This window comes from Phycodurus eques, chromosome 4 (assembly GCF_024500275.1).
Source record: "Phycodurus eques isolate BA_2022a chromosome 4, UOR_Pequ_1.1, whole genome shotgun sequence".
Classification (NCBI taxonomy): domain Eukaryota; kingdom Metazoa; phylum Chordata; class Actinopteri; order Syngnathiformes; family Syngnathidae; genus Phycodurus; species Phycodurus eques.
Window position 1 is genome coordinate 27,576,898 of NC_084528.1, and position 17,373 is coordinate 27,594,270.

Genomic DNA, 17,373 nt, shown 5'->3' on the forward strand with positions numbered 1-17,373 from the left:
TCCAAGCACGTATACCTCATTGTATTTTCATGACTTTTCCCATGTGGAAATGTTTGGATACGCGGCGCTGCTCAGGTGTCATACGTGCTGTTAAATGAGTGCGATTGTGATAAATTGTTATGTTAGACTGAAATGACACGCAGTCGGGGATGGTAATGGTGCTGTGTGTACAGAGCAATCCAAAATGTCTGCAGGGTAAATGCACATATTTAGGTTTGGAAAAATACAGGTATTTATTCAGGTGTGGGACCATTTGCTACGCCGCTGCACCCCCCCAGCACACCACCATCACTCTTGCGCACGACCTTACCAATATACTCATCCAGGCTACGATGCTGTCAATTGATGACATGAACCCGCTGAACACTGTTGACCGAAATGCTCCTTGTTGGCACTTATTTCTAAACGCTTCTGGATATTGAGCTTGATTGATGAGTGAGACGTACAGTGGGTACGGAAAGTATTCAGACCCCCCCTTAAAATGTTTCACTCTTTGTTATATTGCAGCCATTTGCTAAAATCATTCATGTACACACAGCACCCTATATTGACAGAAAAAAAACAAAACAGAATTGTTGACAATTTTGCAGATTTATTAAAAAAGGAAAACTGAAATATATAAAATAATAATAATATGCTTCACCGTTAGGACTGTATTGGACAGGTGACGAGCAGTGCCTGGTTTTCTCCACACGTACCGCTTAGAATTAAGGACAAAAAGTTCTATCTTGGTCTCATCAGACCAGAGAATCTTGTTTCTCCCCATCTTGAGATGGTACGGCCAGCTCTAGGAAGGGTTCTGGTCGTCCCAAACATCTTCCGTTTAAGGATTATGGAGGCCACTGCGCTCTTCAGGCAGTTCCCTTGACCTCATGATTCTCATTTGCTCTGACGTGCACAGTGAGCCGTAAGGTCTTATATAGACAGGTGTGTGGCTTTCCTAATCGAGTCCAATCAGTCAACTCAAACACGGCTGGACTCCAGTGAAGGTGTCGAACCATCTCAAGGATGATCAGAAGAAATGGACAGCACCCGAGTTCAATATATGAGTGTCACAGCAAAGGGTCTGAATACTTATGGCTGTGTGATATTTCACTTTTTATTTCAACAATTTGGGTTTTTTTTTTCCCTGTCAATATGGAGTGCTGTGTGTACATTAATGAAGGGGACAAAAATGAACTTAATAGATTTTAGAAAATGACTGCAATATAACAAAGAGTAAAACATTTAAGGGGGTCCTAATACTTGGCGTACCCACTGTATATTTTACCCCGAAGGCACTGATGACTGGAGTTATTGGTTACTTAAGTACGGGTCAAATTAAAGAATCATATAGTGAAAGCGAGTGCTTAACACCGGCGGCTGCTCTCACAAGCAAGGCGTTTGGTGTCGGCATTAAGGATGTAGAGGGCGTAGTGTGAGTGTTTGTATGGCTGCAAACCTGAGTCAGTGACTGTGATGGGAACGCTGTCAATTGTTGAAGCTCCTCTATTCACGAGGCCCACCGTGTTGTCGGTGAGAATTTTCCCACAAGCCTTCCTGGTTGTGAATGGGAATCGCATAGCTGTTGGCTCTGATAAATCCTTGAACTTTATCATCATGTGTCATTGTACATGAAGTGTGGATGTTTTAAGCGCACCCATAATCCATCCCCTGATACCTCAACTTTTGCAGCCTGACTTTTCCGTCCTGACATATCACATCTCAAACAGAGACTCGCTGGAGAAAAGCTTGCTTTGAAAATGATTAATATAAGAGCAATTACTCATAGAGGGAAGTATGATACTTTGTGGTTTGTAACCACACTTTTTAAAACGCTTTCTGCAGAGGTTTCAGAAGCGTTCCATAATAATGTGACAAATGTTTTGGATGATTCTTCCCCTCTCGGTTATAAATTATTTCTTCTTTCTTATGTGTTTTGAAGTAGACTTGTGTGCTGCCTTTAAGTTTTGGAAAAAAAAAAAAAAAAAAAGAAGCCATTTGTCCAAAGTGCGATCATGGCCGCTTTTTAAAACTAACAGCCTACATCGACCCTTCTTCTTGAGGAATGTGGCAATCAATACCTCTTTGGCAGCCTCACTTTGGAGCATGCAGTAGTTAAAAAGGTCACAAAGCTATCAAGCACTTTGAGTAAAAATGATTGCCCCACATCCCAGGCATTCCATCTTAAACTGTCACAGTGGTTTTTCACTTTTAAACCGCTTTTCAACTTAGTTGTCATTTTTGAAACACAGTGTACTACTGTATAATATAGAATTGCAACACCTTACTATGAAATGCAAAGATTTCTAGCTAGCCTAGGCCGACTGTAAATGTTAATACACTTAGTGTTCTCGTGGGAATTGTTTAGGAGCTTGTACAAAACGTTAGGCATGATATTTTTTTTTCCGTTAAAATGAGTGTCACTGTGCTGTGTGAACTTCATGCACATGCACAAACCCTGTCGTCGTCCCCCCCCCCAACAATTGGACAGCCCTGATGCAACTGACTCTGTGGAAAATGTAGCAGATTGCCGTGAAATCGTAAAAGCGTGGTTAGTGGGTTAGGGTGTATTATTTTCATAACATTCAGTAACAAAAAAGTATTTTCGGTGGGTTGATACGCTTTTTTTTTTTTTTTTTTTTTTTTTTAACATTTGTGCCCGAAAAAAGCTTTTTACATTTGTTATCCTAAGTGCCTGGATGTGGAATTCTTTTCAACCTCTTTTTTAAACAATTACCGTGCAGGCGTTCCTATATAAAATTCTCAATTTGAGCGTTGGATTTATTGATCTGATCTGCTATGTTTTCATTTACTCCCCTGACAATTACTTTGTGTGTCCTCTCAGGCCCGTCCCTGGCTCTCTGTCCTCACTGTTGCACCTACGAAACAGACAGAGACAGCCTCTGCCAGCCTCCATGCCTGGAACGCTGCCAGACCCCACCATGCCTGGCTCCTCTGCTGTTTTGATGCCCGTGAGTACACAATGGAGCACAGAGCGCACACTCAGTCACTCATGGGCACACACACACACACATGCGCCATAGTTTTTCACTCGCATATAGTAGGCTGCGCTGCACATAAACTGTGCCGAGTCATTCGTACATATGCGCTCCGACACCATTAAATTGACAAAGCGCAGGTTATTGAAGGAGTCAAGTCCAGTAGAACGGAGGAAATCTATGTCTGAGTGGGGGATGTAGATTTGATTGAAACGGCGATAAAAAGAGAGCACATCAAGAAGGAGGGAATGATCAAAACAAGAGAAGGCTCCTCTTGAGAATTTTAATAAAGTGGACACTGGGAATGTGAACGCAATACACTGGTCGGCCTCTCATTTGCTTGCGTATGTAATATTTTTCCAATTACAAATCACAGGTCGCCATCAGAAAACATTTGAACAGAAAAAACAAAAAATACAAATAAGTCAAGTCAATTTTATTTATAAAGTGCCAAATCACAACAGAAATCATGAGGTGGAGAGACAGAATAGAGGCGCAGAGAGCAGATAGAAAACAAAAACAGGATAAAGGGGTTGAGCGGCCGGGGGGCGGGGGAGGGGGGGGGGGGGGTGGACGAGAGAGCAATGGGCACAACAACAGCCATATCAACTACAATAATACAGTTGTCCCATGGTGACAGAAACAGCTTCAAGAATGGTGTGCTCCCTAGTAAGTTAACCTGCACAAGGTATCTGATTAGACTAACTAAAACTCAACTAAAATGAAGTTACTCGTTACATTCTTACACAGAATGTAAACCTAAAATGATGTTAACACATGGACGATCTCTTCGCATGAACACTCATCACTTTACGGTTTACACTCAGTTCTTTTTCTTCAGTTTGAATTTCGGTCACTTTAGCCATATTGTACTGAGCGGCCAGGACAGAGAACGACAGAGACCACTCCCAGTTCCAGTGGAAGTTGTTACAGCTGTAAAAGAGGAGACCAACTCCAAATTTTCTTTCATTGTCACTTCCTGTACGGCCAGGTGTCCCAATACTTTTGTCCATTTCTTGCGTGTTCACATTGTAACACAAGACAGCCCATGTTTATGGTACCAGGGGGGAGAAGGGGGAAAAAAAAAAAAAAAAAAAAAAAACTCCCATGTTTATTAAATTAAGAGCTAAGCCGTTTTGGGGAAGATTGACGGTTCAGGAAAGGGGTGCAGGTTAGGGTGATATTTTTACACAAAACACACTTAGTGCAATTAAGGCTGTGTGTCAGGTTCTAGTCCACCATTCTCTGTGGCTGAAGGGGGGTGGGGATCCTGTATAGGGGGGTCTTTTCCCCTCACAGGCCACGCCACCACCACTAACACCACCACCCAGAGTTAGCAGCTGTGAAGTTGCAGCAGCTCGCATACGCGCATGTATGTATGCACGCGTGCACTCGCACAAAGGCTCCTTCTTTCCTGTGCTGGTCTCACCGCCCGTTACTCGCTCAGCTGATTTCCACACACGACCACGCTGACCAGCACCAGTCATTGGCAGGTGATTACCGCAATCGACAGATTTTAATGTATTATAGGTATACGGCTAACTCGCATCACGCCATTTCTGAACACGGACGGGCCCGAGGTTTGAAGACACTCGCCACGCAATTATCAGCAACACGCACAGAAACCCCCTGTTTTACCAGCTTCCTGTGTTAAGTCTCTCCATACCGGTTTCCTGTTTTGGGTCAGCTCCTGTTATCATCACACAAAGCTGAGCAGAGGGCAGCCTGTCATGTGAAATCAAACTCTCATTCTTTCTAATCTCATGCTTCTTGCCTCACACATTGTGTTGTTGTTTTTGTTTTGCGGTCATATTTTGGCCAAATATTTCGGATTTATTGACTCACTGTTGCCGTTGTGTTGTCAGATGGAGAGACAAATGTCTATGGGTGCCAACATGATGGGTATGCAAGGTCCCGCCCACAGCAGCCCCTGTTCCTCCGCGCACATTCCCTCCATGCACTCAGAGGCCAAGATGGTGAGTACATGTATATGCATACATACACATTTATGAGCACATACACTTAAAGCGGGGCAGCTTTCTTTTCCACTGGGCTCTGCCAAGCACGGCCCCACGTTCTTCGGCCCGTGCGGATTTCATCATTTGGTGTGTAATCAACGCTGCGTCGCGACCTGCCAGCGCAGCGCCGGGGACTGGAATAAAAGACTCTTTATGCAGTTGTGGCACAGCTGCCCATTCGCTGCCTGATGTGTATCTTAATGTACAGAACATGTTCTGTAGCTCCTGCAACTTGTTAGCACGGGTTTCGCACAGGCCGAACAACTCACATGATGTCATACTTGACAAAGGGAGCAGTTAGGAATGAGACGGAGTTACGAGGCGAGAGTTACAAAATTCGAAAGAATTCATTTGCACGTTCCTCTGAATTTCTCCGTAATAGTCCTTTTAAATTTGTTTTAAACTCCACTATCACATGGCATGGACAGTGTTCCCCCTCATTCGCACTGCCGCTATTTTGCAGATTGTTTAAGCGATTGTTTTTATGGGTTTTTCACAGTACACTTACTTACTGTAATGCCATGACGTGTGCGAAAGGAGAGCCACGCGGTCGCCGGTGCAATCTTCAGCCGTTTATTGAACACAAAAGACAAATGAGCACTCTCTCGCAGGACCTGCTGTCAGCCACAGCTCACGCCCAGATACTCCCAAGAAAACTCACCGCTGTCACATTCTGCCCCACCAGGCCCCGCCTCTAAGGAAGATTTTCCATCCATATTTTAGCTTACAATTTTTACAAGGCGTGTTTCAATATTTGTTTTTGTGTTTAAAGCATGTGGGAGGGGTAATACTTAAAAAAAGAAAATAAAAAATGGCATCACTGTATCACAGATTTTCACCTTTTGCGGGTGGGTGTGGAATGTATACCCAGCGAGAAACTTTGCTTAACTGTATTGTGATATAGCCATGATATCGATTAATATTATTCCAAACATGCAATTGGCCTCAACCTAATCGACGCCTCCCCCAATCTGCGGTTGAGTCAATAAACTCCCCCGGCCACTGTGTGATGACATGATTCATCTTGCGGTAAAATGATCGTCAGCCAACATTATGTTCAGAGTGACAAAGAAAATGGGAACTTCTCCACAGAAAGAACAAATGTCCCAACTTGGAAATATAATGTGTCATGGAAAGTGTGCTTGGAAATGGGCGCTGATGGCTGACTTTGCTGGAGAGATCGAGTGGACGGAGGGAGGAAAGAGAGAGAAAGAGAGAGAGAGAGAGAGAGAGAGAGAGAGCGAGCGGCGTAGTAGAGGTCATTAGAAGAGTTATTGCTCTGATAGTGGAGCGCAGGAGCATTCCCAGGGCATTTAATTCTCCCTCTTCCTCCTGCTCTCTCAAGATTGATCGTCTTTGTGGTCTTTTGAATCTCCTCAACGGTTCCTATGGTAACATCCCGGGGTAACACAATATTGGTGTATTAGGCTTATCTCTCCTCTGGCTGTCATCCAGACACATCTTCCTCGTTTTTGTACTCCTCCTATCTTTGTAATTGAATTGTAAATGCTCCATTGGGCCTTCCATAAACATATGCAGTCACTAAGTGGCTACAGACCACCGCTTTAAGTCTGCCATCCAGACGCGAGGCACAAAAAAACCAAGTGCGGATCAATCCAGATTCTCTTCCCTGATGTCAGAACACAACTGATGCATTTTTGTGATTACGAGACAGACGAAATAATTGGGTGCAATTGTGTTATCGAGGGTGCGATCTTTAGTATGTGTTTCATAAGCAAAAAAACGAGCCTAAATTCCATAATATCCACGGCCGGGCCGGGTCGATAAGTACGGCTTCGCTATCGGATAACTGGGCCATGATCAGGCCCACGTGTCCCCTGCGACGTTCTCGATCCGGCTCTAATCGCATTACTCCGACCATGTTGACGTTCTGCCAATGGGAAATCTCCTCACTGTAACCCCACACCCCTGAGGCACGGACCCGGGTGCACTCTCTCTCACCGAAGTTTACATTATTCGAGCAGGGACGGGGATTGAGTGGGAAATAGATAGACAGGGAGTTGAAAAGTGAGAGACATTGATATTCCGAGGCACTAAACACAGGGAAATTGGCATAATTCTTCACTTGAAAGGACTCATTTTGTGTGTTTGTTTGATATTTTGCGGTAACTGCAGGCCCCTGTTGCAGATTGAACCCTCCCCGGTCAGAGAAAGCACATTGTGGGTCTAATGAAGGCTAATTGATTTTGTGGTGGGCCAGAGCAGCAGGGAGGCCTGTCTCTGGTGTAAATAGTTAATGAGCCAAAGGACTGCTGTGGCCCCTTGGGGACTCGTATCTCGCTCTAAGCTCTCTGTTTGTGCTCTGCGGGCCCAAGACTGTATTGCTGCATCAGTGTCCTTATTTGTTTTCTTCTATCTGCTCCCCCCCCCCATTAGGTCACCAGCGTTTAAGTGGTACAGCAAAACCTGATGGTGTTGTAACAGACTTGTAAGGTTTCTCTATTTACTTTTAGTTGTCTGGGAGGGATTGCTAAGATTGGAGTGTTTTATTAGTTTTGGTACAAGTGATTTTTGTGTGTGGAGCTGGGTCCTCGCGGTGCCGGGTGCGGTTGTGTTCTGTTGTGTTGTGGTCGAGGGAACAGGACGGTACGTGTTGTGGGCTAAAGGTTGTGGGATAGTTGACCTTCGTAGTGTGAAGGAAACAGGGATGAGGCCAAGTTCCACAGAGTGCCGGCCAATGCATTACATCACCGCTCGGAGCCGGTTCTCCACAGGGCCTCGTGAGCGCACACTGACACATGCGCGTGCGGCCCCATCCAGCTCTGTTTCATCATCGCTACACAATAACAAACACACGCAGGCAAGCGGGTAAATGCGCACTGTACTTTATATACAAACTCCTATGTGCCCCCCCCCCCCCCCCCCACCCCCTTAAAACGACTCTCTTTCTGCTCCGATTCCCTTATCGAGCTTCTTCCAAACAACATAATGCGAGTGCCACATGAGTGCGACATGACTCAGCTCATGTTAGTGCGACCATTTCCAAAGCGCTGCACGTTGTTTTTTGTGTTCCTTTCAAATGAGCTCTGTGCTTTTTTTCTCCATCCCGCTCGCCTGCCAATTTCAGACAGCCGAGTCTTTTTAAGGTTTGAAAAATGTGTTATTTATTAGCTTCCAATTAAATATTGTTTACATTGTTACTAAGGACAATAAAAGTGTCACTAAGCATCGGGCTAGGCGCTGAGTTTTTAATGAGGTAAACAATACTATATGTTGCTCCAGTGCAGCGCTCTTGGCTGTGGAGCTGGCACATGACGAGTGGATGACATAATTCCTGGCTTGTTCTAAATGTGCTTCTTTTTACTCTGTGGAGGGGGGAAATCTTCGGCTCTTAAAGAGATATTTCATAGTACACAGGAGGACCCATAATCAAAGAGTTTCTACTAGACGAAAGTAGCTTTTCATTTTGTTTACATAACCCTTAATTTTAGTCTTTCAAGGTCCTTGGATTTAAAAAAAAAAAAGTGAGTTTTATGTTAATAATAAGTACGAGGTCATCTTATTCATGCTGTGTGAAAAAAATGCCAAAATGCAGCATGTGTTTATGCGTCACCCTTAATACACGTTTCACGCTTATAATTGTTTTAGGATGAAGTAATTTGCTTTTAGTTAAACAATTACAGTGCACGGTTGTATTTGTTAGCACTGTAGTGGAGCACCTCACGCTAAGCTTCTTTTTGTGAGGCACCGCGTGCACAGACACACACACACACACACACTCACACACACGCGAACCCACAATAGAAGTGGAACTCCAGGTTTTGTAAGCAACATCTGCATGAATGGCAACATTGTCACGGCGTGATGTCATCGGAGAGGGACGCTGAGCAAAGAGCCCAGCTGAATCTGCAGGCGGATCCACAGTGTCCGCGTACTGTATATATTTGAGTCAATGTGTGTGTGTACCACGTGCACAAAAATGACTCACTCTCATTCCAATCGCCCTGGTAGTCATTGTCCGTAGAAGTCCAAAACACATTTGTGGATTAACCAGACTGCAACAAACCATTTGCATATCGTCGTTGATGCCGAGCTGTCGTGTCGACGCAGTTCTAAGCAGTACACACACCTTCCGTATTTGTACTGAGATAGAGATACGGATGATGAATATACAATTGTTTCTTGCACCATTGAGGTGAGTAGAGTCAGAGTGAGGGGCTGAGAGTTTATCAGTGTTGGACTCAGACCAAGGAGGGGTGGGGACCCTCTCACAGTGCTTCCACTGTGTTTTTTTTTTTTTTTCTTCTGACCCAGAGACATACAGTACTGTCTCTCGGTTTGATTTGTCTTTATGATGACATGCCACTCGTTGAATATGTTTTGCTATCAATGTGCACAATCGCCGTCGTTTCTTAAAAGTAGAGCGGGACCTCCTTCGTACACAATCCGATCCAAGATTTTGAAACATTGGAAGTAATCTTTTCCAGGATCGGACGGTTTGCATCATAACATAAAACTGCACAGGCAAGGTTTTAACATTTTAATTGGAGTTGTGACTTCGTTGAGTGATTTTTGATTACTTAATTATAAAAGAAATACACACACATATATACATACAAACATAATTGCCTCAGTCATTTTTGAATGTTGTCAAAAAACAAGAAAAAACCACAACAAATCCAAGAAATAAGAAGTGACCAGTTGCCTCGATTTGTGGATTGACTGAAAGTTTACACAGACAAAAGAAAAAAGAAAATTTTCAGCAAACACATTGGTATTTTTTATCGATATAGTGACTGCAAATTGAAAATGACTTGGGTTATTATGCTATTAGGCTCTTAGAATGTGTTTAAAAAATGCATTTAATAATGCACTTTTCTATATCTGTGCTCCAACTGACACGGAACCTTTCTCAGTGGCCTCATTCCTAGGACACTAATAACACTGATGCACTGAGAGATGCAACAGAGCGTTTCATCTGAAATTAAACTGTTGGGCAGTTTACTTTTGGTCAAGCATATTTGAAGGTTTTCACTGCTCTGGAATGTTTGTGTGTGCATATTTTTCACAGAATATTCTGGTCATTTCTGACTGTAATATAATTTAGCATTATGGGGAAAAAGCAAAGCCATATGCTGCTTTATAAATGCGATTCTGTAGAGGCTATCCTAATATTTGAAGAGTTGTATATGTGTGAGTGTTGGTGTGCGGACGGGGGTGACCGAGTTGCATCTGTTCATCTTCGGATGACTCCGTGTTGTTTTTGCTGTGCTGATGCGATGGGTATTTGGTCACGGTCCAGGGCCTGTGAATGGGACGGGATCCGACAGAGGCGAGCCTGGGTAAACCGGCTGCCATCACCCCGTGGACCGCTCCGCTGTCAATGAACCCAACCACCCACTGCCACACGGCCCCACCCGTAACACCCCAGACACCGACCATTGAATTAGTTGTTTCCCAGACTACACAGTAAGACCTCAAACACTAGAGAGGTGATCGGATTAAGATTGTTGGGTCAGAGGTTTCACTCTGATTACGATCAAGTCAACATGGACGGGTTTGTTCAATATCTGATCTCCTTGGACACCAGAAGATCTCATTTGGTCCCGCTTTATTTTTCTGTTGTCCAATTTCTCTCCACAGAACAGTGAGAGAATTTAATATACTCCACCCTTTTGTTTTCCTTTTCTTTCTGAAAGACAATGGATTGCTTCTGAATCATTGTGACATTTTGGAGGGCTGCCTCTGTCTCTAAAAGAGCTATGAGCTCAATTCAAATAAAAAGCAATTTGATGATGCCTTCAGACATACCGCATGTCAGTGTGTATTCTTATTATTTTAGACTACGTTTTGGTCTTTGACAGACGCATTTATTATCAGGCTTAATGTTAATCAGTTGTAGTGGTGAGCATGGAAAGGTTGTTGAGAGCTCTGCTTTACATGAGATGGAACAGACTGTAGTCCGAACCCCATCCATTAAGTTGACAGGGTGGAGAAGCCGCTAAGAGCATGAGCGCATGCTTTGGATCACGCTCCTTGGTGGGTGCGCGTCTCGCCATACCCGTCGCGTTTGTCCGACCGCCTGGTCTTGGCAGAACAGCCAAGTTTGTGTCCATCCTGCAGCCAGAGGTGGGCTCTGTCCAACCCAGCTCTTATGCACTTGGCCCGGGACCTGAGAGGGGAGAGAGGGGGCGACATTACGGCCGAGCTCTCCCATCAGACTGTCTGCCTCGCCGTTCCCTGAGGAAATCAGTTTAACAGTCCCCAGCTCTTGGCAAGCGCAGGGGGGAAAGGGGGGACGGGGGACGGCGTGGAGGGTTACTGCCTCTCTGGGCGAGAGGGAAATCTAATAAAAGTGAACTAATGGGGGGTGTGGAGTTTAAGGGGACAGAAAGTGGGTTCTGCAGGCAGGCACGTAGTGGGTAGTGAGTGGAATTAGATCCTCTTAGCGCTTGGCAAAGCTACACAGAGAAGCCCCTGCTTTTGAACTGCAGATGGTAACCATGTTGGGTTTTGAGTTCGGGGACAAAATCCCACGCAGAAATATTGTCCGAAAAGTTATGATGATGAAGAATTATGTTGCAAAAGATACTCTTCAAATTAAGTATGACTGCTGGAAGTTGTGTCGGCAAAATGGATCACAGTGGAACCTATAAAGTCAAACACAATCTGTTCTGTGACGCTGCTTAACATCCAAGTTGTTCTAATTCCAAAACACCGTTTCCCATAGGAAATAATGTCGTAAATTAAACTATTCCAGTTTCAAACCATTGTCATCAGTAAACCTTTATCAGCTGTACAGTCAATGTTGAAGGTAACATGAACAGCGACCCGACTTGCGAGTTTTTCCAAGATACCAGCCGATGCTCGGCCAATTTTTTTGTTTTTTTTGTCTTTAGTTGCGAGCAGAGATTTGAGTTGCGGGCGGTAAATAGTGGGACTGAACTTCACAACTAGCAGCAGATGGTGAAAGATTATTGTGCTTGCTTCAAGCTGTTTATTGCCATTCCCAGGTAAAGTGTAAACATAAAACAAAGAGGAGTACATCCTTTTGTATTGAATCAAAACACCAAACTTACGAAAGTCCGCCAATTAACGAAACTAGCAATGATGTTGCGGTAGTTATAACACTTTAAACAACGTATATATTTGAAAAGAAACGGTGCAGCAACACATGTAGACCGACAATACAACAATGCTCATAAGCGTATACACCACTGTAGTAGTACAAAGTTATACAATGTAGAATGAAAGTAAAATAATGCACAACTACTCACCCTTTAAAGACGTCGGAAACAGACGTAATGGAGAGGGAACTGTACGGCGTGGTCACCTAGTGGTGTTTTATGGTTAATGCTGGAACTAATAAAGCCTTGTGATAACTATATTATCCATCCATCCACGCATCCATTTTCTTGTCCTCATGAGGGTCGCAGGTGAGCTGGAACATATCCCAGCTGACTTTGGTTGCTGTGGTTTTCATCACATTTTCTCTTTGCCCTCACGAGTCCCCCTTTTCTGGTGGTATAACAAAAAAACAAAAAATAAACCATTAAAAAAAAAAAAAAAAAAAGCAAACTGCTGATTTGAACTTCAAGTTTAGTTTGACTTTTGAGGCATATTGTTTTCGAAAATGTGACCACGTTTTGAACAATTCACTTTTGAGGTTGTGCTGTATTTTTATGGCTAACTCTTGATAATGGCTAAATCTTTGGGAGCTGTTGTGTGGCGCCAGAGGGCCAGTGGTAGCCAAATAATACCCTTTTCCCCCGTTAAAGGGGAATAAAAGTGCTCACCTTGACCTCACCGGGCTTGATTTAGCCCTCCCGGCATGCTCTCTTCCCTCAGTACCTGCTTTGCACTTCCTACAGCTCAGGTTAATAGATATGAAGTCATTTGTCGAATGGAAGCCCGGCTGGGTTCTGCGAAGGTGCCCAGAGCACTCACAGGACATCACTCAAAGCAGCCCTGTGTCAGAGAGGAAGTGGCCATTAATAAATATCAGTAACGGCCCATCACCTGGTCTAAAAAAGAGGCGAAGAGAGATCAGGGTGCAAAGGTCTGAGAGTGGACGTAGCCCCCTGGACAAAAGATGGCTGAAGGTTTCAACATTGAAGCAGAACGAGAGCTGCAGCTCTAAAGGCAACCTCCACTGTTTTTACAGATTTTTCAATGTAGTGAAATAATGTTTTTATCATCCTTCAAAAATCTGTTTTTTATATATGTAAATTAAAGCAACAACAAAGTGAGAGCAAAGTTAAAATGTTTGTTTACTATTTGGAATCAAAATCATCTTGATTGGCAAAAAGACTCACAAGCATTTGTCACCAGTCGTTGGTGTCACTCAAGTGCTATTCAAAAAAGACAAAAGAACAAAATGTACATTCAGGACATGCAGACAAAAACAAAGAAAGTACGAGAGAATGCAGTACTGAGGCATCCATCTGGGCTTTCATCTGGGTTTCTATTGTGATAAAACAACTTTGTAGAAAACTGATTTGACTTCATTTGACATCAGTGTCATCGCTGTCAAAAAGCACAAAGTCGTTATGCATTGTCTTATTGCTTTTCTTCTTCACTTTCATGTCTTTACTTGTTAGATAAGTACTCCGGTTGAACCAGATACGGAGGAATTTGCCACTCGTTTCCTGTTATTATGGCTGTACTTTTTTTCCTTTTGGAAGATGATAAAAACACAAAATTCAACATTTTTATCATTTCAGATAGACGTGGTCACTGTATTATTGTCCATTTATTTGCAAAAGCCGTCGTAATAAAAAAAATAATGTAGCTTGTGTTTTTTTACTTTAGTTTAGCTCCCACCCCCCCCAAAAAAAAAAAAAACCTGGACAAATTCTGCACCGTAAACCCTACAGGCTAACACCTGTGCTTATTTAATGACTGTTTTCTGCTGCTGCCATGTAAAAAAGGACAGTAGGACAATGTGTTATTAGAGTAAAATGCACGTGGTGGCTCAGTTGTCGCACTCAGCGCAGTCTGGCGAATTGCAACCATGTGTTAGGAGGCATCAAGAAGGCGGATGTTGGTGTTTTAGAATGGTCGTCATCACTTTGCTAACGTCCTGAAAGTCGCGTCACTGTGGTTGCGGATACAAATGTCTAATTAGGTTTATGTTTGTTTCAACTCATGGCTGAGCTGTAGCAGGCTCGCAGATAGCTGCATTATTATTATCATGGTAAGGTTTTTTCCCCCACTTAAAACTCCCCCTCCCTGGACAATTTGTTTTTGGAGCAATGTTGATCGGTGAAATTCAAGCTAGCAGCAGCACTGTAACTACCGTGACATCGATGCTAGTTTCGCTAGCCTGTCAGTCGCGCTTTCCATTGTGTGTTAGCATTAAGCTAGCATACTTTCGTAAGCTAGTGTTCTGGTTAAATATACAACGTGTAATTCTCTTTGTTTTATGTATAAACTTCAACTGGGACTGGCAAGAAATAGCTTGCAAGCACTTGCGCTCTTTTTTTTTTTGAAGAAGAAGAATTGTTCACTATCGGCTACTTGTTGTGAGGTTCGCTGCCACCCTTTTGTGCTTGTAAATCAAATCGAAGTCAATCTTACGCGTCTTTGGAGATACGAGCCGTCGTATCGCGAAAGACGCGTAAGTCTGGTCACTTGTACATTGAGGTACCGCTGTATTTGTTATCGAACGTAGAGAGTAAAAAATAAATACTCGAGTAACGGACAAATAGCTGAGACAGTAAGGAAGTATTTGTACATGTTAACTTCCCACCACTGGTCACATATAGACACAACCTGTTGCCCTGCCTATCCCCCTCGTTGTTGGCTGGTTTCAAATCTGAAATGATACATTGTCCTTTTAGTTGTAGTTCTTATTTACAAGAGCGTTTCACCATCACCACTCGCCATCCATAAAACTAGGTTTGATTTTGGTTGCTTGCTAATACAATTACTCAAGAGATAGCAGCACCACGCTGCCAGCTGGACTTGTATCAAACACGCTGATAAACGAACTTGTGCTGATGGCGTGTGAGGAGGGGGCATCTAATCTTCCCTCCAACTCATTCTTACAGGGGTCTCTCGCTCACTCACAGCCTGCCTTCACCTTCTCATACCCTCTACGTCCTGCTATCATGGCGTCCAGTTGGCGAGCAGCCCCCAGATGTGCGTGATGGCCATTTTATGTGTTATTTCTTGTGATAGCCTGACATGACTCGGAGGCTTGCGGTTGTGTTTGATTGGTTTCCTCTTACACAAGAGGGGCGGGACTCACCTCCCTGGTGCGGAGTGACAAGTTGAAGGTTGAAGGGAATGTGTTTTGTGAGGGCTGTCATCCTCAGAATTCATCCCGTCATACGCGGGCGATGTCCCCGTCAACAGCGCTGACCATGATGGATGTCTGTAAGCTTGATATAATCCATTTTCTGTCTTAGCCGCATGATCAATTGCTCTGTAGTTGCTTGTGTCCTGTGTTTTCTTATCCCACTAGTCCTCTCCATGTGTTCCAAACTGTTTTTGTTAAATGTGTGTATGGTTGTACAAGCAGGACAGCTGCAGGCCTGAGGCTGCTTGCTGTGTGTTAGCGTGGCCTCAGTGGTATTTTAACCCCAGTGGTCACAACACAGAGGAGCTGTGCCCGCCCCAGCCGTGAGAGTTGACCTGTTGAGGCTGCGGCTACTAGGGACTGAATTTTAGGATCGGACATAGATGGGAGTGGAATAATGAAAAAAAAAACAAAACAACAACAACAACAAAAAAAAACATAAGGTCTGCGTCACTCTGTCAGGCATCTATCCTACGACAAAGCAAAACTATACTCGGCCAAAACAGGCTTGACAAGGTCATCATTTCACAATCCTGGTTTATGTAAAGTAGATACAGGAATTAGGGATTGCGAGAATAGTTCTAAATCAAGGTCAGAAAAGAATGTAGTAGTGCACTTCTTTTTCTCATCTGGTAAAAAGCTTTCCACTCATGAATGGTGTGAGAGAGGAGAGGGCGAGCTGATGGTGTGCTCCGGTCCCGTCTAAGTATTGTGATCCAGACCAGCTGGATGACATTCCCTGTGGGAATCATGAATGTAGAGGTTGTTAAAAGATATGGAGCCCTGGACGCTCTATGGACTTACTGACAGCAGCTGGGAGCAAGGGGGAAGGGAGTTCACAAATGAAAAGTGTGGGATTCATGGCAGTAGCCTTCAGTTGAAGTCTTTCATTTGCTAACTTTTCATAAAAAAAGAAATAAATCATCAAACAGAATCTAAATGTGTTTATGCATCACATTAGACTAAACAGTTCTGACTTGTTATTTGTGAACGCCACTGAATATGTCATGTATGAGAAGCAGACTTAAAAAAAAAAAAAAATTATTATTATTATGTCTCGGGTTGTCTGAAACATTCGTGGCATACTGGCCACTTGTATATTTGTGGATTATCTTCTCTTCATGCCATGCCCAGAAAAAAAACACACTCTTGAGGAAAAGTGAAGCGGATAAACACAAACAACGTAAGAACACCTAGTGCGAGAGAGAGAGAAGAGAGAAGAACCAGCACCACTGTCACGGCTAAGTAGACCGACCACAAGCTTAAAGCAACAAACCTGCTGCTGGGTCAACAGTCTGAGACTCACACCTTGCGAGAGAGCTCATCTCATGAGCAGATGCGCACACGCACACACGCACACACACACACACACAAACAAAGAGGGAGGTTATTAGGAATATGAAGAGGCAAGATGTGGAATGGGCAATCAGGGAACGTAAAGAGGGAGAATGACAGGACTGAAGGGGAGATAGAGGACAGACTAAGTGCTTTGATTTGTTCCCCAGGCATATGGATTTATGGAGCTATTCATCCTCTTATCTAGTCAGCGCGTGTAGCCATCATAACTGTTAGTAATCAGCATGATAAAACATATCAGTTCATAGAAACCTTTAATGATTTACTTCTGAAGAATATAGGGATGGGCATTTGACTCAATCCTTGACGACAATGGGGAAAATGATCAATAAATTAAACGAACATATATATATTTTTTAGGGTGCACTAGTTGCCTGGTACGGCTTGACAAATGATGTTGTGATTTAAAATTTATAACTCCCCCCCCCCCTTTACAATAAATTCAATTGCTGTCGAGGCCAAACGAAAACTTTTCACATTAACCGCTACGTAGAAAAATAATTTTAAAAAGTAGCAAAAAGCGTACTGGTTCTTGTTGAAAAATATACAGTAGGCATGTCATCAATAACACTTTCTAGAGAAAGTCAAGTCAGCGAATGTAAACAAAGTGGAAATAATGCAGAGATCTTCACATGCTTGTGTAACTTGACTAGCCTGTATGCTAACTCTCTTTACTTTCCATCAGAGTGCAGGCAGGGGCAGCGTTACCATTAGGCAAACACAGGCGATTGCCTGGGGCTCTAAAAAGATTTTT

At 43.5% G+C, this 17,373-nt stretch overlaps 1 protein-coding gene across 3 annotated transcripts in view; it reads left to right on the forward strand.

Moving 5' to 3' along the window:
• The window catches only part of creb5b (cAMP responsive element binding protein 5b), a 46,545-nt gene that overhangs the window by 19,530 nt on the left and 9,642 nt on the right, over positions 1 to 17,373 (forward strand). For all 3 annotated transcript variants that reach the window (XR_009768454.1, XM_061674961.1, XM_061674960.1), the window contains 2 exons: positions 2,828 to 2,954; positions 4,847 to 4,957. Coding sequence is in view for 2 of the 3 variants with exons in the window: in XM_061674961.1 (XP_061530945.1) it covers positions 2,828 to 2,954; positions 4,847 to 4,957 (238 nt within the window). In the remaining variant the exon portion in view is untranslated. The remainder of the gene's footprint in view (positions 1 to 2,827; positions 2,955 to 4,846; positions 4,958 to 17,373) is intronic.